This window comes from Thalassophryne amazonica, chromosome 15, assembly GCF_902500255.1.
Source record: "Thalassophryne amazonica chromosome 15, fThaAma1.1, whole genome shotgun sequence".
In the NCBI taxonomy this organism is placed as follows: domain Eukaryota; kingdom Metazoa; phylum Chordata; class Actinopteri; order Batrachoidiformes; family Batrachoididae; genus Thalassophryne; species Thalassophryne amazonica.
Window position 1 is genome coordinate 11,868,290 of NC_047117.1, and position 23,092 is coordinate 11,891,381.

General features: G+C 40.2%; 1 protein-coding gene across 2 annotated transcripts in view; it reads right to left on the bottom strand.

Moving 5' to 3' along the window:
* Positions 1-23,092, bottom strand: part of LOC117525839 (axin-1-like) — a 49,773-nt gene that overhangs the window by 20,909 nt on the left and 5,772 nt on the right. Inside the window, exons 2-6 of one of the 2 annotated variants that reach the window (XM_034187767.1) lie at positions 22,056-22,170; positions 21,426-21,528; positions 5,376-6,057; positions 3,819-4,012; positions 3,416-3,571 (exon numbers count right to left, since the gene is read on the bottom strand). In XM_034187767.1, the coding sequence (XP_034043658.1) occupies positions 3,416-3,571; positions 3,819-4,012; positions 5,376-5,987 (962 nt within the window). In that variant the 5' untranslated portion in view covers positions 5,988-6,057; positions 21,426-21,528; positions 22,056-22,170. Of the gene's footprint in view, positions 1-3,415; positions 3,572-3,818; positions 4,013-5,375; positions 6,058-16,609; positions 16,785-21,425; positions 21,529-22,055; positions 22,171-23,092 lie in introns of those variants that run through there. The other variant, XM_034187766.1, reaches the window with a different exon arrangement.

Genomic DNA, 23,092 nt, shown 5'->3' on the forward strand with positions numbered 1-23,092 from the left:
CTCCACCCACTCCACCCTACCTGCACTCTCTTCTTCACCTCTCTACCACACTCTCCATTACTTTGGACAGTTGACCCCAAGTCTTCAAACTCATCTACTTTCACCACCTCTACTCCTTGTAACCGCACTATTCCACTGGGCTCCCTCTCATTCACACACATACTCAGTCTTGCTCCTACTGACTTTCATTACCCTTCTCTCCAGTCTAGACTCAACTTGCTCTCTACAGATCACAATGTCATCTGCAAACATCATAGTCCATGGAGACTCCTGTCTGATCTCATCAATCAACCTGTCCACCACCACTGCAAACAAGAAAAGACTCAGAGCTGATCCTTGGTGTAATCCCACCTCCACCTTGAATGAGTCTGTCATTCCTATTGTGCAGCTCACCGCTGTCACACTATCCTTGTACATGTCCTGCACTACCCTAACATACTTCACTCCCACTCCAGACTTCCTCATACAATACCACAACTCTTCTCTTAGCACCCTGTCATATGATTTTTCTAAGCCCACAAACACACAATGCAACTCTTAATGCCCTTCTCTATACTTCTCCAACAATATTCTCAGAGCAAACATTGCATCTGTAGTGCTCTTTCTTGCCATGAAACCACATTGCTGCTCACAGATCTTCACCTGTTTTCTAAGCCTTGCTTCTATTACTCTTTCCCATAACTTCATGCTGTGGCTGATCAATTTTATGCCTATGTAGTTACTGCAGCTCTGCACATCACCCTTGTTCTCAAAAATAGGAAGCAGCACGCTTCTTCTCAACTCCTCAGGTATCCTCTCACTTTCCAAGATTTTATTAAACAATCTGGTTATTAACTCCACTGCCATCTCTCAACATTTCCATGCCTCCACTGGAATGTCATCTGGACCAACTGCCTTTCCACTCTTCATCCTCTTCATAGCTACCCTCACTTCTTCCTTACTAAACTCTTGTACTTCCTGACTTACTCTCACCTGATAAATGGTTATTCAATTTATTCCATTTATATAGTGCCAAACCACAACAATGTTGCCGCAAGACACGCCACACAAGTATGGTCTAACCACATCAACCCGTCTGAGCAAGCACACAGGTGACAGTGGTAAGGGAAAAACTCCATCTGATGGTGATGAGCAAAAACCTCAAGCAGACCAGACTCAGAGGGGCAACCCACTGCTTAGACCATTCTAACTAGAGGTGCACCGATCACGCCTTGATCGGTTTGATCAGTGATCAGCAAAATGCGCTGATCAAAAGGACCGATCACAACAGTGCAGGCAGTAGCGCAGGGACCGCTTGGTCCTGTCATGACACGCCCAGCCAAGAGCATGTGTAATTTCAAAATGGCTTCGCCGGTCTGGACTTTTTCTGCGGTGTCAAAAACAGACACGAAATTTGCTATTTGCAACACTTGCGACAAGGCTATCCCTCGAGGAGGAGTAAACCCAAAAACATTCAATACTACAAACCTAATTAGACATTTGAAAAGTTGTGACTTGACAAAATACCAGGAGTTTCAAAAAGCGGCTAGCTCTCGAGCAGAGCAGAAGCCGGACCCGACAAAGAACAAACAATTTGCACAACTTTCAGTTACAGAGACACTACAGCGGCAGCAACCATACAGCAAAGATGGTAAGAAACTCAGAGATCTAAATAGACTGCTGTGTAATGAATGGAACCACACTGCCATCTAGTGGATATCCAGTGTGCATTTGTGAATCAGTAGGCATTTGTTTGTGGATCTGTGGATTTCGCGAAAAGAATGTCTCAAAATTACATCACAGAGGAAAGTGATGAATGCATGTAATTGGTGATCCACAAATGCTGAAACTCAATTCACAAATACAATTTCCAGTTTTACAAATGTAAATTTTATTTTATTTTTTTTTTACAAATTAAGTTTTATATTTGCAAATACAACATTATTTGCAAAGACCAATTTACAAGTTACAAATATGAAATTTGCATTTGTGGATATCTGAACACATTTGCAAATCAGTGATTATTTGTAGATCACCCTGTGTGCATTTACAAATATTAATGAGACAATTTTAACCCCATAGAATGAGGGCTGTATTTTACATTCTCAACATATTCTCTGTAGGCTGTAACTTGAGCAACATGAAACATGGAAAAAAAAAAGCTCGCTGGTAGAACAAAGTCAGTGTAATAAAACAAAAGTTGGCAGTTTATTCTAGTGTCTTTATTTGATTGCATGTTTTTTGTTTTCATCATTAAGTTTTAATGCAAAAATAGTGCTATACATTAGACCTATATTCTTATTTTGGGTATGATCCAAATATATACTTGATCGGTATCGGCAGATCAAAATTTCAGTGATCGGTGATCGGCCTAAAAAATCCTGATCAGTGCACCTCTAATTCTAACAGTTATCATAGTATCACTAATACCATTGAATTTCAAGTGACTTACTGACTGATATAAGCGTCAGCTCTAAAAGGCCCCATTGGATAGCTTGGAAAGTGTTTTGCTTTACAAATTTGACCTTTGACCCATCTGCTCCAATATCTAATCATCTGGAAACACGCAATTAAGAAATATTCCTACCAATGGTGATAATCTGATCACCTGTTTGAGTTATTTTACACACACACACACACACACAATAACAATATCCTTCAATGCAGGTGCGCAGAGCAGCTATTGTTGGGTCTTACATATTTTTCTAACAAGCATCAAACCTGTTCACGCCAATTAGATGCGCTCTGCATTAGCTAAAATTGCAGTGATCATCTTTCAAAACTTTTTTGAAAATAATCTTCAAATTTTGACAGCTGATGGACCGAGCAGACTTATTACTCCCGTCTGTGATTCTTTCATAGCAGTCGATGATTTACAAATCAGCTGGCTTCTGCTAATACATCGACAGCCAGATACGAACAAAGAGGGTTTGTGGTGCAGATAAGAAATCATTCTACTTCTACTTTCAATTAACAAGACAATATGTGCAATGAATCATCTTTTCAACAGACACTTTTTTCTTTGTTTTAAAAACACCGAGCAGAAAAACCTCACACACAGCAGGTATGCAGAATGCAAATGTGGTTGGAGTGAGATTTTGCTCACAGCACCAATCAAACACACCGTGACCACACAAACCTCTGTGAGAAAATACAGATGATAAAAATATCATGCTGAAGTGTTCTCCTATTTCTTTAATGTAGTATGTGAAAGAACATAGCTTCTTAACAAATGTTTGAAATATGCATCAGTGTCAAACAACACTAACACTTGTGCGTCAGCTCTGTCAGCACAACTGAGACATGAGAAAGGAAATAATGGTCTTCAATTTTTTTTTATTTTTTTTACTGTATCAATGTTGTTCGTCACTACCATCAATTGTTTCAAATCTAATGCATCAGTTTGCTTTATGAATGCAGCGACGCACAAACAAACCTGTACTCCCTGCTGTCCTGCCTCCTCCTGCCGGCTGAGGCTCTCTGCTGCGCCGTCTGCATCAGCAGGCTGTGAGTCAGCCGACCAGCTGCCGTGTCTCCACACTCCTCCTCAATTTTCTCTTCCACTTCCCTCGTTCCTCCTCCTCCACCACACCTAAGATTGCATTCAAGTAGAGGTGTTGTTCATCACATATTCAGCGAGAACTCATTTCAATTTTATCTCAAAAGTAATGAAAACATTTTACTTTTGTTTGTGTTGTACTTTGCATTGAGAACTGACCACATGTGAAGAAACAGGTGGTGTTTGTTTTAATCTTCCATCTGATATGCTGTGTTAGCTGCCATACAAGGATGTGATACAGCACAATAAAAATAAGAAAAGAGTTTCACACTCATCTCACCTCCACTCTTCATCCTCCGCAAGAGTGGGCAATAAACCAGGCACAGACTTGGCTGGACACGATGAAGGGCTCTGATCGCTGGGGTTAGGCTTGGGACTCTCTCCTCCTGTCTGTGTGTACTCCAGGTATAGATCTGACTTCAGGAATAAAGGGTAGGTGTTCTCCTCCATGGTGGTCTGAATCTCTGTCTGGGCCTAGGACACATGCATACACAAGGATCACATAACCAGATGCAACCAACAGAAACTAGAGATCTGTGATCAACCTAACAAAATGATAACCAACCCCCCCCCCCCCCCCCCCCCCCCAACTACTCTGCCATATAGTTGCTTTCATGCAATATATATGGTAGTAAAGTAACATTTTGTGATGAAATACATCAATTAACATATTCCTCATTTTAACATGAAAGTCAAATACATTTAAAACAAGTCAGCCTGCCTTTGAAGATGTCAGACCATCATGTTATGCTCTCATTGAATAAAGGCTCATTAAAATCCATGAAGTGGTTCAGGAAGTGTTGCGCTAGCAAAGTTGGTATCATCCCACTTATATAAAAGGTAGCTCCATGAGACTGCTATGTCTGTTACCACTTTCAAAGGTCCTGCTGTGTTCTAGCAGTCCCAGAGAATTATGGTTTGTTGTCCATTACGTCTTCATCCTGTTCACAATAAGAAGTCTGTGGGACATTAGATCACAGCAGGACCATTCCAAGTGGTAACACATTTGACAGCATCATGGAATTGCACAAAAATTAATCACAAAAGGTCCATTTATCTGTAAAACATCTTCAAATAGTGTGCTAGCACTGTGTAACGTTTCACTGAAATCAATCAAGTTGCTAGGTCCACTGACGGTATGAGGAATACTGGATGACCCCTGCCTGTCATGCAAACACCTGCGTGGACTTCTCATCAAATGAGTTTTCTTTTCTTTTTGTCATGTTGTTTGATTTCCTGTTTTCTGTTTCTTCAGCTTTGTAAAATTTTACAAAAGCCTAACTGTTAGAATGGCCTAAACCAGGGGTGCCCAAGTTCGGTCCTCGAGATCTACCTTCCTGACACTCTTAGTTGTCTCCCTGCTCCAACACACCTGAATCCAATGAAAGGCTCATTAAAAGCCTGCTAACGAGTCTTTCATTGGATTCAGGTGTGTTGGAACAGGGAGACAACTAAGAGTGTCAGGAAGGTAGAGCTCGAGGACCGAACTTGGGCACCCCTGGCCTAAACAGTCGATCGCCCCTTTGAGTCTGGTCTGCTTGAGGTTTCTTCCTCAATATCATCAGAGGGAGTTTTTCCCTTACCACTGTCACCTGTGTGCCTGCTCTGGGGGTGGTTAAGGTTAGACCTTACTTGTGTGAAGCACCCTGAGGCAGCTTTGTTGTTGATTTGGCGCTATATAAACAAAAATAAATTGAAAGAATTAAAAGTTGCACTTACAAGAATCTTGGTCAGACAGGGGGACATATGTGGCAATTCCTATATAAAATCAGTAATGCCAGCTTGAATCACACTGTGACCAATTTCATACATGTAACACACAGGTATTTCTAATCACCTGTTCAAACATGGCAGGGTCTGGATGTGGCCTTCCAACACAGTCTCTAATGAAGCTCTTGGTGGCTGGTTTGATTTGCTTGGACACTATCCCACTTCCATCCACAATGTACTTCCTATAAATGGCCTTGGCCAGCTTCGCCCTCTTCTCTTGGCTGCTCTTCCTAAACCCCGAACAGGCAAACCAGAAGTCGAGGAGGTCAGCACAGCCTTCCTGGTGGAGGAAATTCCGGAACAGGTGGATACCTTCCTGGTCATCCAGGAGTGAGTGAAGTGACTCCGCCCACTTTAGATAAGGTGGTGTCGGTGAAGCTGAGCCCTCAGGTTCATATCCTAAATCCAGATCAGGGCGACGTGGGGTTGCAGACGATGATGAGGGTGTGTAACTTGATGGATCCACCACTTTCGATGTTGAGGATGACTGGGGATAGCATAGGGGCTGGGAAAGGGTGCTTGGACGGGTGTTGGCTGGGGGATCCACATCAGATCCCTCTTCACCAGGAACTGGGGGTCGCGGCGCATCCTCTGTAAAGTGCGTGGGGCCGCTGAGGGAGGCAACAATACCACCCCCACCCCGGTACCCAATCCCATGTAATTCTCTGGCTACACTCATGTCTCTGATGGCCCAAAGCAGAGGTCAGATATTCCCCTTTAGCAATGGCTCTGATGACAAGCAATTCTCCCTGTGACAGAAACAAAAAGGCAGTTAGAGGCAGCAGTGGCAGTTAATACAAAGGATACAAATATTATTGACATGCAGTACTGAAAGAACTGATCAACTGACTGAACTGTGTAATATTCCACTAACACTTTACAGGTTGAAATTAGAATATACATGTATGGTGTCATCACCATGTGACTTACATAGACCGCCCTGTGAAAGACACACATTCAATAATTCCAACCTTAAAAATAATTAAAAGCTTTGGAACATTAAAAAAATTTCACACGTACACAAACACACAATGACCAACTGTGGAACGGAAAGAAAAAGCTCAATCCGGATGGAACATTTCCTGTTGCCCCGTAAAATGTGCAGTTTCTGATGAAATACGCCTATTCTTGAATTAAAAACATCCCTATCAGTAACTGATGCATCGTTTTCCGTTACTGAAATCTCCATACTGAAGACTACTAGAAAAATTACGGTAACAACAAGACAGACACAACATTGGCAGTTTCCATGACAATTCAGCCATTCTGGACAAAACAGCCTCGTTTCCGGAGAACAAAGAGGAAAAAAAACATGGCAGACATGGAGATGTCTGCCATGTCTGCCAACTCGCCACCAAACACCAGTGGCGAGTTATTTTTTTCTTCAGCACGGTGCACAAGAATTAATAGAACCGTGAAAAAAAAAAGTGTGCATTGAAGGACAATAGCTCCAAAAGACAAAGGAAGCCCAAAATGGAGAGTCGTTCCACATCTATTTTTATGTAATGCGGTACACGAGGGTGTGACATGTAGCGCCAAAACTGTGTTTCTTCAATACAGTGGAGAAACAGTTCAGACAGTTTGGTTAGTGTATAATAAAAAACACACATACACACGCACGCACAAATCCACGTAATTTCATTTCACACTCAAGTTGTACTTGATGCCAAATTGTATCATGTAGTGTGCCCATCACGCAGCTTTGTACCGATTAGTCGACAATAGATCAACATGCCTGGCTTCGATCGCATGCATAAATATTTGTTTAAGTGCTAATATTCAATACACGTGAAAAAACACTGTTTAAGAATGATTGAGAAATACACAGGCAAATATACCAACCTTATGATCACTTCTTCTGTTCATTATCCGCCATGTTTTTTCCGCTTTGGTCTCCGGAAACTAGGCTGTTTTGTCAAATTGTCACAGAAACTGCCAAAGTTGTCTCCGCGAGTGAGCTTATTGTTACCATAATCGTTCTAGTCGTCTAGCGTACGAAGATTTCAGCAACAGAAAACTAGAAATCAGTTACTGACAGACATTTTTATTTCAAGAAAAGGTGTATTTGTGACTGACTCGAGTGATCTTTCATCAGTAACGGCACATTTTCGGGGGAAAAGGAAACGTTCCATCCGGATTGAGCTTTTTCTTTCTGTTTGTTAGGAGGGCCTGTATATATACACTCCAAATATGAAGCATACGTTGTTACATTATGGCTAAAGATGCATGTAAATTAACTATATTTATATACATCATAATACACAGTCTGAAAAACAAACCATCTACAATCATTCTGGTGCAATAACAGATTTATACAACTCAGCAGCCAATTTAATTTAAATCACATCTGTGTCAACTCAATTACATACGTTTTGCAAATTATCATACTACGTAGTGGAAACACATTTTTCCAGAACTATCTGGATTTTTACAGTATTCGTGGAGCTTTGAAGTAGGTTATGATTTGGCACCACATTATACTGCCATCTAGCGCCGCTATAGTGTAGTGTCATCTCACGAGATGCGTGAGACTTGGGAATCTAACAGTGCGCAAACCCATGATAACCAGGACGATCTCTGCATTTTTTGTTTCGTCTTGGTGGGACCACAGCCCATGCGGGGCGCAGCGATCGGTGCACGGTTTGTGGAGGAGGCACGCTGGCACCCAGCGTAGGGAGCCAGGTGCACAGCCAAATCGATCAACACCGTCAACTGTGGGATCGATCAGATCAGAGGCTGACAACGATGTTACCTCTGTGACAGTGAACGGGGAAGCTTTTATGAAGAAAACGGCAGAACGGAATTCGAAATTATTCAGGTACCGAGACACACTGAGATTTTGGATCAGGATAGCGGCATGCATTATTTCCATTCTTCTATGTTTTAAAGGATATGTTGCACTGAACTCATAACACTTCCGAGTGTTTCCCTCAACGTTTCTTAGAGGAAAACGTCTCCGCGCACGCTTGAATACTGCTAATGTTAAAAATGAAACCACAGATTAATTACAAAGTTTATATAAGTGTGATATCGTGTTATGATGACTCGTTTTTTTAAGTGATAACTGTTCATTTTGATGCAGTCACGGAAAAAACAGCAGCCGCTTTCCACTGTGCAAAACTTAGTGCGCATGCACATTGCGCAAGTGCGGTGCGTGCTACTCCCTTACAGAACAGTCTCAACTCAAGAAAGACTCAAAGTAAAATAAAAATAAACCCTACCACCTTCACTAAGAAGAAGGGGGAAAAAACCCCCCCAAAAAACCTGAACTAGGGCTGAAATGATTAATCGAATCATTCGATTACAAAAACTGTTCAAGGCAAATTCTTTGCCTCGAAGCTTTGTTTAAAGGTGTAGTACATATACTAGGCCTGCTGGTGGCGCTGTAACGCTCCCACAAAAAAAAAGGAAAAAAGACCATAGAGCATGCTCATAACTAATGTAAGCGCTAATCAATGTAGCATGCAAGGCTACAAGTTTACAATGCCACATGCTGAGTAAAATAAAGCCTTTTAAGAGAAAGAGTCCACGCTGATCGTCTGAAACAAACTTATTATGCATTTAAAGTGAAGCAGTGTGTTTATATATTTTTTTAAAAAACATAGTTTGCTCCACTGGCTACTCTCCACCTCCGCAGATGAAGCGAAAGGAAGCGCACTTTAAATGAATCATGTTTAACTATTCCAATAAATAAATAAATAAATAAATAAATAATAAATGCCTATATTCAGATTTGATAAGAGTTTTTAAATCAACAGGCTGTAGAGTTAATTCATCAGTGCAGCTGTTGTGGAAACGCTGAACTCCACAGTTGTTTTTTCAAAGGCTTTGTTATTTGCCAAGTATCCACAGAAAACAAGGAATTTGACTTCAGTTTGAGCTGCACTCTGTACAGCATGTATAAATATACACTAAACACTGAATAAATCACAGTAATAAAAAGTGCAAATGAAATGTGCAATAATAGAAACAAAAGAATGTCCTGTCCGCAGACTGAAGATTATACAGACCGCCTGGGCTTATGGTTTGGCAAAGCTCCAAAACGCTTAATAATGTGAAAAAAAATAAATAATTACCCAGGAAAACAGAGAGAGAAAGAAAATCCTAAACTTAAAAATCTGCATGATGGCACAGTGACATTGTGCCGCTGCTTAGCGGGAGCCCTGCCACTACTGATATTATTTTAAAATACAAAAGTACTTTTTTTTATCCCATTACTCGATTAATCAATAAAATAATCTATAGAATACGCGATTCCAAAAATATTCAATAGCTGCAGCCCTAACCTGAATAGTCATCCACTTGTGATTCCCAAAGTCCGCTCCACCAAAAAAAAAAAAAAAAAAAAAAAAAAAACAGCATCATGGAGACATACTGCGTACACGCTCATGGCGGGACTAAAAGAGTGTCCAGCGACACAGTCGCATCCCCACACATTAGAATCCAAAATCCAACAGAGTCAGAAAAAATTAAGAGTTTTGGAGTGAAGTGGGCAAAGGGGCAAAGCTCTCGATTTACCGATCGATCTACGTTCCAATCCTCACCTATGGTCATGAGATTTGGCTCATGACCGAAAGAACGAGATCGCGAGTACAAGCGGCCGAGATGAGTTTCCTCCGCAGGGTGGCTGGGTGCTCCCTTAGAGATAGGGTGAGGAGCTCGGTCACTCGGGAGGAGCTCGGAGTTGAGCCGCTGCTCCTCCACATCGAAAGGAAGTCAGTTGAGGTGGCTCGGGCATCTTTTCCGGATGCCCCCTGGACGCTTCGCTGGAGAGGTGTTCCGGGCGCGTCCCATTGGGAGGAGGCCCCGGGGAAGACCCAGGACACGCTGGAGGGACTACATCTCTCAGCTGGCTTGGGAACGCCTTGGGGTTCCCCCGGAGGAGCTGGGGGAGGTGTGTGTGGATCGGGAGGTCTGGCGGCTTTGCCTGAGCTGCTGCCCCCGCGACCCGACTCTGGATAAAGCGGAAGAAAATGGATGGATGGATGGATGGAGTGAAGTGTGTCGCCTCCTGTCTCTCTGTACAGCCTCTCTGTAAACCTGAACCTTCACTTTCAAATGAAAGCTCAGAAGCTTCGGTTCTGCTTTTCCTAAAAATCACACGCTGAGAAATGCTGACAAATGCAGAGTAATAAGATGTTTTCCAGAAATGCACCTGCTGACTTGAGGAGGAAAGCTGGACCTTTTGTTTTTCTATCTTTATTTTATTTTTTTAACAATATAGAGGGGTGTCAAAATCTGAATCACAAGGACAAGGTGAGATTTTCACAGTGAATGACCCCAGCCTGGTGATATTGTAACTTGGGAATTGAATCTTTTCAAATTGAAAATTATGCAGGGGAAATGTGTAAAAAAAAAAAAGTCTAGAATCTCCCACATTTTAAATTGTTTTTCTGTACATTCTTTTTTCTTTCAAATAAGCTTATTGTACAGTTGTAACATACAGTATGTCAATGAAACACAAACATTTTAGATTAATTTAACTAATCAACAATTCAGCACAGAATCAGACCAGAAACAGCACTACAAGATTAAAATTTTTGTCTTAGGGCTTCAGGACACAAGGTCAGATAGGACCCCAAGTGGAAGTGTTACGTGCAGTGATAGCTCCCAACAGCACCGCTACACTAAAAATTTCTTGGGAGAACCCTGTGCATATATATATATATATGTGTGTGTATATATATATATATATATATATATATATATATATATATATATATATATATATATATATATATATATATACACACACACACACATATATATATATATATACACATATATGATGGAAATAATCATTAAGCATAATGATTAACACTTAATTTTATGTGGGGTTTTTTTTATGTACAGTAGTGTTCAGAATAATAGTAGTGCTATGTGACTAAAAAGATTAATCCAGGTTTTGAGTATATTTCTTATTGTTACATGGGAAACAAGGTACCAGTAGATTCAGTAGATTCTCACAAATCCAACAAGACCAAGCATTCATGATATGCACACTCTTAAGGCTATGAAATTGGGCTATTAGTAAAAAAAAGTAGAAAAGGGGGTGTTCACAATAATAGTAGCATCTGCTGTTGACGCTACAAACTCAAAACTATTATGTTCAAACTGCTTTTTTAGCAATCCTGTGAATCACTAAACTAGTATTTAGTTGTATAACCACAGTTTTTCATGATTTCTTCACATCTGCGAGGCATTAATTTTGTTGGTTTGGAACCAAGATTTTGCTCGTTTACTAGTGTGCTTGGGGTCATTGTCTTGTTGAAACACCCAATTCAAGAGCATGTCCTTTTCAGCATAAGGCAACATGACCTCTTCAAGTATTTTGACATATCCAAACTGATCCATGATACCTGGTATGCGATATATAGGCCCAACACCATAGTAGGAGAAACATGCCCATATCATGATGCTTGCACCACCATGTTTCACTGTCTTCACTGTGAATTGTGGCTTGAATTCAGAGTTTGGGGGTCATCTCACAAACTGTCTGTGGCCCTTGGACCCAAAAAGAACAATTTTACTCTCATCAGTCCACAAAATATTCCTCCATTTCTCTTTAGGCCAGTTGATGTGTTCTTTGGCAAATTGTAACCTCTTCTGCACACGTCTTTTATTTAACAGAGGGACTTTGCGGGGGATTCTTGCAAATAAATTAGCTTCACTTGGGCGTCTTCTAACTGTCACAGCACTTACAGGTAACTCCAGACTGTCTTTGATCATCCTGGAGCTGATCAATGGGTGAGCCTTTGCCATTCTGGTTATTCTTCTATCCATTTTGATGGTTGTTTTCCATTTTCTTAAACGTGTCTCTGTATTTTTTTTTTTTTTTTTTTTTTTCCATTTTAAAGCATTGGAGATCATTGTAGATGAACAGCCTATAATTTTTTGCACCTGCGTATACGTTTTCCCCTCTCCAATCAACGTTTTAATCCAACTATGCTGTTCTTCTGAAAAATGTCTTGAACGTCCCATTTTCATCAGGCTTTCAAAGAGAAAAGCATGTTCAACAGGTACTGGCTTCATCCTTAAATAGGGGACACCTGATTCACACCTGTTTGTTCCACAAAATTGACGAACTCACTGACTGAATGCCACACTACTATTATTGTGAACACCCCCTTTTCTACTTTTTTTTTTTTTACTAATAGCCCAATTTCATAGCCTTAAGAGTGTGCATATCATGAATGCTTGGTCTTGTTGGATTTGGATTTGTGAGAATTTACTGAATCTACTGGTACCTTGTTTCCCATGTAACAATAAGAAATATACTCAAAACCTGGATTAATCTTTTTAGTCACATAGCACTACTATATGATGCTCTGTGACCAAGTGTGACTGTTCTTACTGCACAACAATCTGCCTCATCATCAAGGGTAAATCTGTTGAACTTAAACATGATTAATTCAAAATTAACTTGTTCACTGCACTTTTAGAGCATTAAATGAGATCACAAGCACAAGTCCATTCCACAATTTGACAAACTGCTGTTGAGATGCATCTCAGATTAGCAGATGAACAACATGGGCCCGTTCATAGCCAATTCTGAACAGAAATAATAAAAATGGAACTAGAACAGAGTCAAAAAGCGCAAACTGAAAATGGACAATCTTATCAGCAGAACTTCTCAATCTTAATTCTGTACATCAAATTCAACTCACTTTGCCAGAGGGCATTTCCATCTTCTACATGATAAACATAAGTAGACTATCCTTTTTAGCAGGTCTGTCCTTGCTCAAAGCAATTACTCAAGAGGCGTGTCCGACAATAATCACCTCTTTGATGTTCAAGTCAATCCATATATCATGAAATTAATATTGTTGTTTCAACTATCAACAACCCATGACTCAACCTCTGCCTGAATTTTGCTTGCATCTCCAAAGAGGTAGATTCTCTCAAGTATTGTAAAGACAACATGATCCAATTATCCAAATAGCCTGCAAATGCTGTGTACCAGCTTCAATATCCCCTGTGGAACAACTTTTCACCACTGCAGGAAACATGATCTGCTCAGAAAGGTGCGGAATCAGCAGCAACTGGTTTTACAATTTACTGCTGATCAGGCACAGATTTTAATTTGTAGAAATATCTTCAACCTGTGCTAAAAGTAAGGAGTTTATAGAATGTTGGAAGCTGTTCACTGTTGTCATCTGGCAGAGTGGAGCTTATTTGACTGTATTTTTCTGCATTCTTGCCCACACAAACTCAAAAAGTGGTTTACAACATATGATGACATTTTGCTGAGGACCTTTTTGAAGACCTTTTTTGAGGACTCTTCCATATGTTATGGAACGGTCAAGCAAACTTTTCTTGTGAAGCATTTTTAAAAGGGGCTAAAAGTCAAAATTCAGAGTGATGTTTACTGGATGGAGAGGCAATGGAGACTTCAGTACTAAGCTTTTGATCCATTCTGTGTTTTGTCATTACCCATAGACATATGGTGCACATGGGTAAAGTTGTTATAGAGTTGCAATTTATGGTTTGATTTCAATGATACAGGTGTGGATTCCAATTTTTAACACCAACATTACAAGAGCTTTCAGGAAAATATCTACCCTACAGAACAATCAGCAAAGCAAACCTCAACTATCAATAATTTGTTGGGTGCCTTTTTTCTCATTTAAGGACCAACAACTTGGATCCAAAAGAATGGAGCCAAACAACATGTCAAAAACTGCTTATTTCTGAATGGACATTCATGAAAATTCAGTAAGGTATATCTTATATATTATATTCCAATTCTAAGGTGGAACTATGCTAGTATATAAAGGTATATCTAAATATCTAAAAAGGAAGAGTAAAACAGGACTGACATCCACTGCGTTAAAGACATTCAAAACCTGACAACGCTTGCAAATTAGTCTTGGCTAGAAACCTGCATGCATGACATCTGTTTTTATTTTTTTTATATGGAATAATGTTTAATGCATTTGGCCCTGTTCAATAAGTGTCTTTAAAAAAAGAAGTGTCAATGTCATAACTGGTACCAAAACGGCTCATCTTTGAAATGTCAATTGCTCACAGTTGCCAACGATACTGAATGGATCTAGTTTTGCTGAAAACGTTTGGCAACAACATCTGTCCTGGTGAAGGTACTTGGTGTTTTGCCATTACCCATATTGCAGTGTGGTGTTTACTACAGCACATACACATGAAATCTTTGGAAGAGTTCTGGTTTGGTGCAGATCTCTTCAATCTAATGGGCTGACTTTTCACTGAGCATTACAAAAAAGGGCACAATGAAGAAAAGGTCTTGACTGGTGTGATCTGTATTTCTAACAGTCCCCTAAGTTCTCAAAATCAAAGGGTAGTCATAGTTTTGAAACATATGTTAATATTAGAACTGAAAATGCAGATCCATATATCAGCAGAGAGAAACCATAAACCCAATCTGTTTCTAGACCCACCCACACAGAGTGGTGGCACCTGTGCCTTTCGACTATGACCAAAGAGCACTGCTGACATGGCGACAGTTGTTACATGACAAAATCTTCCCCAAACGTTGTAAGCATTGGAGATGTTTTTAATTTTATAATCGTACAACACTCACTGATGGTGTCCTTCTGTTGCAATGCCCAAGACAATCTTCTACTCCATTGCCCAGCTTATGCAACACCTAGGTCCTGATAGTTACAATGAAATAGGAGCTTCAAGCCAATGAATGTCCAATAGGGCTGTCTACATTGTCTTCACCAATGATGTGACCCATGTGGCAACACAGAGCGCCCCCATTTCGTTGTATAAACAGTACACAGAGCGTCAAAGGCAGTGAAATGAACATGGAATAGCACCAAAATGGTGCAGTTTTAGGCTGGTACATTCAAGGGACATTTTTTGGTAGATGTCCAGCTGACCCCACACCTCCACAGATGCTCACATCAAGCTTGGAAGACACACATGTTGGAGAGAGCCCTTGCCTGTGGGAGGCTTTTGTGTGAGGAACATCTATGCACATTCCCAGGCCTGGGGTATATTTCTGGTGGAGACATGTGCCCATGTCCAGTCTTCCACAGCAGTTCACTCCTGGCTCCGCAAACCCACACAGGACAGAGAGCTCTTACCAACAGAATGTTTTCCAAGTGGAAGCCGGCTCTCCCCTCCCAATTCTCTGGACCCCTGTTGGACAATTGTCCCCACTCCCGTAGCACTGATCAAGACTCAACGGCTACCTGCCCTGAGAAGGGCCCTGTTACCCAGCCTTGTTGCTGCTGTTGCAGCTACTTTACACTAAGGGCATTTATCTAGATTACAAATATCAAGTTTCCGGTCATATCTGGCCCTGGTATGCAATGGGAGTTCATCATAATACCGTATGACATTGTGATGCTGCAGTTGCAGTCTTGTTGTTAGAACTTTATAAATGGTAGCCAGCTGCTGTCGACCAGAACAGGAACCACCAAATTCCTGGATGCGTGGGCAACCCTGTGCTCAGATTCTGGGGTCAATGATGGATCCACGGTTCTTTTTCTAAGTTAGATTTAGAAAAGGGGTACTGGACAATTAAAACAACTCATTCAACAATTTTGCATACATGTGTTACAAAACACAATGTGCAGCCCTGTGCACCTTCTTGATAACATATGTGTGGTGAACCACATTTCCTTCAATGTGATAACTCATAAAAAGAGCTGACATTTGAGTGATTTTCAAATACTTGTGAATTTAGACTAATCATGAAGCATGAAATAGCACTGGAAATTTTGACCTGAACCCCAAAACTGATTGTGGGAACCCCTATAAAAAAAGTTCACACTGACAGACTTGCACCTTGCTAAGACAGTACAAGAGTTCTGCTTTTTTTTCTACTTCACAATTAAGTTTTTGCCGACAGTCTGCCACATTTAGCCCAGACGCTAGCAACTGTTAAAGCAAAACTCAAACTTCACAAAGATACACTGAATTTTCAATAGAACCCGCTAATGCTAAGAGGCTAAGCTAGCTAGCCCTGTAGCAGTGCCAACGCTTTGAAGTGAGAATCCCATTCATCTTGGCCTGCAAGAAGGTGGGGGATGGGGAAGAGAAACAAACTCTACAAGCACACAAGACGGGCCTGCAAGCAAAATCACTTCTACGCAAGCCTGGTTCGCCAATGTATTCGTGCCAATACGGAACAGAAACATCGCACAGTTCAAGTGCAACAAATCACAAAGTGGAACATCAAACCAGTCGAGCAAAGCAGGGCACGTTTTTCCACTCTGCAGGCTGCAGCGCCAGCTAGCTGCGCTACTTCGACTTAGCTGCCTAGCTAGCTAGGTGCGATAACGTCCCGTGTTTCCCGTAAAGTGTCCGTCCTACCGTCTCTGAAAGCCCGTCACCCGTAGTCCGCTGCATTGGGGATTCCGGCGCGAACTGTGTACTCCAAAAGGCAGCATATGGATATCTGTATGAGATTAAACATGAACAAAAATACAAGCCGTCGCCTTGCCCTTAACTCCCCATGGTGGCTAGTTTGTGAGCAATAATACGTGCGCGGTGACGCCGCGCGGCGCGTACGAGGGAAGCGCACCGATTAATCTAACCGACTTCTGCGATTAATCGTTTAGTCCGTGAAATATCGGAAAACGTCGCAAATTACGGCTACAACCACCGACTGCTTTTATGAGCAATTAGTCTATCAATTTTCCAATTTATCATTTAGTGAGGAAAATGTTAAAAACAAATAAAACTTTTGCTGTAGGTATCAATTATTTCGATTCAGATCCCAATTGATCAGACCTTTATCTTTTAAATGTATTATTAGTCTGTGAAATATCAGACTAGTAAATGCTTTGGCTGTAGTATCAGTTATTTCCACTAGCAATCAGTGCAGTATTTCGTTTTCAATTAATCATTTAGTCTGTGAAATACCATTTACTAAACAGTTGACTGCAACTACCACTATATATATATATATATATATATATATATATATATATATGTAACTTTTCCAATTAAATATTTATAATTTATTTATTACAATCATAAATTAAGCTGTATCTGTATTAGAATTTTCAATTAATAATTTAGTCTGTGAAATACCAGAAACTATAAGACATTCATGAAGCAAGAATCAATTATTTCCAGATGCAATTAGTCCATGCCCCCCCCCCCTCCCCCAATGAATCAGTTAGTCTGTGAAATATCAGATAGTAGTAAACAATATGGCTACATTTGTCTGTTCCATAAGCAATCAATTTGTCTATCATGTTTTTTCAATGAATACTTGAGTCTGTGAAATATCACAGTACACATTATGGTTTTTATTATCATCATTATTATTATTATCATTGTTATTACTACTACTACTACTACAGCTATTAATTGCTTCCATTATGAATTGATCTTTTTTTCTTTTTTTCTTTTTTAACAGTTACTTTGTGAAATACCTGAACATTGTAAAGGTTTTGGCTGCAATTATAATTTACTTTCATCATCAATTCTTTTGTCCATTCAGTTATGAAGAAAGAAAATAGTACAAATTAGGATGGCAAATATCTGTTACTTTTGTTATCACTTAATCAGTACATTATTTTAAATTGCTCTTATTATTATTGAAATATCAGAAAAAATTCTGATAGTTAATTCAATGCTGCAACTCTTGATTATTTTCATGATCACTTCATCTTCAACTATTTTTTTCTGTAAAATATCAGAAAATAGTGCAAATAAGTGGTTAGTGCACTTGGTTTCAATGCAGAAGGTTCCTGGTTCAAACCCCACCCCTGCCACATTTCTCCATATAATGTGGAGTTACGTCAGGAATGGCATCTGGCATAAAACTTGTGCCAATTCAGCATGCAGATCCACCTCAGATTTGCTGTGGTGATCCTGAGTGCAAACAAGGAAGCAGCTGAAGGTAATTACCAATAGACAGATGAAAAATGATCATTTCCATTGTCTCTTTTAAATATCAGAAAACTGCGCAAATGAAAATTGAAAATATTATTTCCATTATTCGGCAATGTATTTTTGCAGAGTATACATTTTTTAAATCAGATAATCTGTGAAATAGAAAAAAAGCTCTTTTTCATGTAGTGCCATAGCTCGATTATTTTCACAATCATTTAATCTGTCCATTATTTGCTCCATTAATTATTTAGTCACTAAAATATAAAAAAAAAATATTGCTGTAACTTTCGATTATTACCATGCTCAGTTATTCTGTCCATTGTTTACGTCATTGTTTCATGTGTAAAATATCAGCTAATAGCACCAATTATTGATGCAACTGTTTGTAATTTTTATAATCTGTAAAATAAAGTTTTTCATTCTGTAAAAATATCATAAAAATAGTCAAAGTTAGGACCAGTCTGTCAATTATTTCCATAATCAATTAATTAGTGTTTTTTAATCAATGATTTATTCAATGGAATGTAAAGTGGTACAAATTAGAACTATCTGTATTTTCTGCACTAATAAACTTTGCAGTACAGACAAAAAAGTTTGTTACCATTTCCAAGCACACATTTTGTCTTATTGTTTAACGCTGATTTCCCACTCTTTCCCAAATTTGCTCATGTAGGGGTCAACATGTGTCTCCCCACAGTTGCTAGCTTGCTCACTGACTGGACCTAAGCAATAAGCACACAGCGTTCAGGATACAGACAAATATACATGTGTGTTTAAACCACAGCTGTTCAGTTTTTGATCATTTATTCAGTTTCTACTAAGCATCCAAGTTGACCAAATGCAAAAGGGTTTGTCCTCATTAGGTCTTCTTTGGTGAGTTACAAGGTGATGGCAAATATTATTTTTGAATTATTGTCTGCACAAGCTGGCAGGGAAAGTTAACTCACTCACTCATTCACTTTACATTTTTCTGGCCAACTCCTACTACAAGTGCATTATACAGTGCAACCAGAAAGTATTCACAACAGTTCCTTGTTTCCACATTTTGTTATGTTACAGCCTTATTCTAAAATGGATAAAATAATTTTTTTCCATCAAAATTCTACACACAATACCCCATAATGACAATATGATTTTTTTTTTTGTGCAAATTTATTAAAAAAAACCTAAGAAATCACATGTACGAGTATATAAGTATTCACAGCCTTTGCCATGAAGCTCACAATTGTGCTCAGGTGCATCCTGTTTTCACTGGTCATTCTTGAGATTATTCTATAGCTTATTTGAAGTCCAATTGGGGTAAATTCAGTTGACTGGACATGATTTGGAAAGGCACACACCTGTGTACATGTAAGGTCCCACAGCTGACGGTGTATGTCAGAGCACAAACCAAACATGAAGTCAAAGGAATTGTCTGTAGACCTCTGAGACATCATTATCTTGAGGCATAACTCTGAGGAAGGGTACAGAAACATTTCTGCTGATTTGAAGGTCCCAATGAGCTCAACTGCCTCTATCATCTGTAAATGGAAGAACTTCAGATCTACCAGGACTCTTCCTAGAGCTGGCCACCCATCTAAATTGAAAGATCGGGGGAGAAGGGCCTTAGTCAGAGAGGTGACCAAGAACACACTCTGTCAGAGCTGCAGCATTCCTCTGTGGAGAGAGGAGAACCTTCCAGAAGGACAACCATCTCTGCAGCAATCCAGCAATCAGGCCTGTATGGTAGAGTGGCTAGACGGAAGCCACTCCTCAGTAAAAGGCACATGGCAGCCCACCTGGAGATGACAAAAGGCACCTGAAGGACTCTCAGACAACGAGAAACAAAATTCTCTGGTCTGATGAGACAAAGATTGAACTCTTTGGCGTAAATGCGAGGCATCATATTTGGAGGAAGCCAGGTACCATCCCAACAGTGAAATGCAGGAACTGGGAGTCAGGATTGAGGGAAAGATGAATGCAGCAATGTACAGAGACATCCTGGATGAAAACATGCTCCAGAGTGCTCTTGACCTCAAACTGAGGCAACAATTTATCTTTCAGCAGGACAATGACCCTAAACACAGCCAAGATACCAAAGGAGTGGCTTCAGGACAACTCTGTGAATGTCCTTGAGTTGCCCAGCCAGAGTCCAGACCTGAATCTGATTGAACATCTCTGGAGAGATCTGAAAATGGCTGTGCACTGACGCTCCCCATCCAACCTGATGGAGCTTTAGAGATGCTGGAAAGAGGAATGGACAAAACTGCCCAAAGATATGTGCACCAAGCTTGTGGTGTCATATTGAAGAAGACTTGAGGCTGTAATTGCTGCATCAACAAAATACTGAGCAAAGGCTGTGAATACTTATGAACATGTGATTTCTTAGCTTTTTATTTTTAATAAAGTTGCAAAAAAAAAAAAAAAAAAACTTTTTTCATGTTGTCTTTATGGGGTAAATTGTGTAGAATTTTGAGGGGAAAAATGAATTTACTCCATTTTGGAATAAGGCTGTAACATAACAGAATGTGGAAATAGTGAAGCGCTGTGAATACTTTACAGGTGCACATTTTTTTATTTGCAATTTTATTTTATTTTGTTGGTGTGTGTGTATACGCCAACGGACAAGCGACCTGTCCAGGGTGTGCCTGCCTCTCACCCAGTGACTGCTGGGATAGACTCCAGCTCCCCTGTGACATTTAATTGGAGTAAGTAGGTATAGAAAATGAATGCATGGAAAATAAAATAAAAAAATATTGAAAAAGAGACTGATTAATGTCATGTGTCAAAGACAATTCCTCATGTTAATGAGTTCAAGCTTTCCAAATAGGACATTATGCTACTTTTCTGTGTGGTCAATTTAAAATATTTAGTTTTTGAATTAATCACACAAAAAAGGTAATGTAACAACTTTGCCTGGGTTATGTTACACTGCACTGTGCATTGTTTTTGGGTCTACAATTTTACAGAACAAATCATTCATGAAGAAAATCAACGGATTAATATAAAATGATAATATTTTCAGCCCAAACATTTAAATGTACTGTTCAATCCATCCCTATTGCGTCCAACTGCGCCCCTTGTGGCACAAACAGGTCAGCACAATTTGAAAAACAATTATTTGGGAAGGATGTGCACAAGCTCATTAATGATGTGTGTGATCAGCTGCACAGCACATTGTCATGGAAACAGATGGAAAAGAAGTCAAACTCAATGAAACAGAAGCAACAGCTAAAGATAAGCAGGCACTCAAAATGCACTTATCAGAAATAAAAGCAGCAGAAAAAAAATCACTGCGGCTTACCTCGGAACAGGTGTTCAAATTAAAGAGTCCGTGTGAGAGAAAATGTGCCGCCTCCACCTGAGCATCCTGTCAGTGCACAGAGCTGTCAGTCAGGGGGATGAAACTGCAGAGAGAGAAAGAGAGAGGGAGGGGTGAGGAAGAGAGAGAGAGGGAAAGAGAGAGATGGGGAGAGAGAAAGAAAGAAAGAAAGAAAGAGAGGGAGAGCAGCATGAGTAGACAGCTTGATTAAATCATCAAGTTGTTTTTTTTTTATAATCATCATATTAAGCTTCAATGTCACAAAAACTGCCAAAAAAATTCCAAACCTTGACTGGGTCCAGATTGTACAGACAAGGACTCACACTCAAAGATGTTCAACACAAAACCAGAACTATATTTTCCTGAATTTGCACAATATGACATGAATTCCATTACGCAATGTGCAAACAAAATAGACATCATGAGTGTCGCTGATATTCACCACATGTGAAAATGATGTATTAACGGGTACAATTTGTCTGTTGTTCATCATAATCAGATGGAGACTAAAGTGGGTTTTGCAGCATAATAATGTCATTTTACGTTAAGTATTCTGTTTAAGAGCTGGACTGAAGACATCAGTGATGAATAGTTGGGAGTAAAGCGGTTTACCTTGCCGTCACATACAGAGGACAGGGTCCGGTGGCTCAGGTGAGATCCACATGTTTGTCCATGTCTTTGTCCACCTGTCCATCTGACTGGACACGTTTTCCACTTCATTCTCATCCTGACCAAAACAAAATCCAGAATTAATAAATGACAGCGGCAGAGGGAAAGCATTTTTTAGTGCTTACGTCTGTATCAGAATGCTAACAGTTCAGACTTGCACAGTAACATAATTCAACCAGAAGCACACTCAGAGTGCATCCACCTGTCAAGACCAAAACATATTTTCAATTCTCCCACCTCCATCGCCTTTATTAAGATTCATTCCATAATGTAAAGTCTCTTTCAGAGGTTGGTGGCGAATCTGGCGATGAGGATGACATATGCTAACATCTGGAAGAGCAGGTCTGTCACAGCAACTACCACGCCTTCTGACCTCTGGGGCAACCAGATCAAAAGTAGGTGCCTCAATCCTCTGAGATCTGGTTACGTCCAGGTCTTTGCACCTCAGACAGTGCAGGGAAAAGATGTTCCAGGTGTCCACCCACACAAGCCACTTCAGGTTTGGATTTGGGTGCCGCTGTGTTGTGGACAAACCCTCAGCACCAGTCCCCACCCTCCAAAGGCAAGACCCTTAGTGCTTTCTCCTGTGGTTTCTTCTTTTCAGGAGATCAGACTCCCAGTGGCTTTCCCTCATCCCCTTCATAACGCTCCCCTCCAATGGAAGGCAGCTGCAGAATTACTCCCGCAGAGAACCTACATTGTAGGTGAAAGAAGGTCCAAGTCTTTATGGTCCTGGTGTTTCCTGTCTAACGGCATGGCTGCGAGACTTGGACTGTAATGCTCTTGGTCTTTTCAGCAGATCTTTAGGTACCCACTGAAATACCTTTATGTCAAATGAGTAGTTCCTTAGAGAAATTCAGATGAGGAGTATTACTTCCATGGTGAGGGAGCACCAGCAATGACATTTTAGACATGTGGTGTGTTGCCCACGTTTCACCTGGCTGTTACTTTTGAGACGTGGGAATGGACTGGTTGCATGC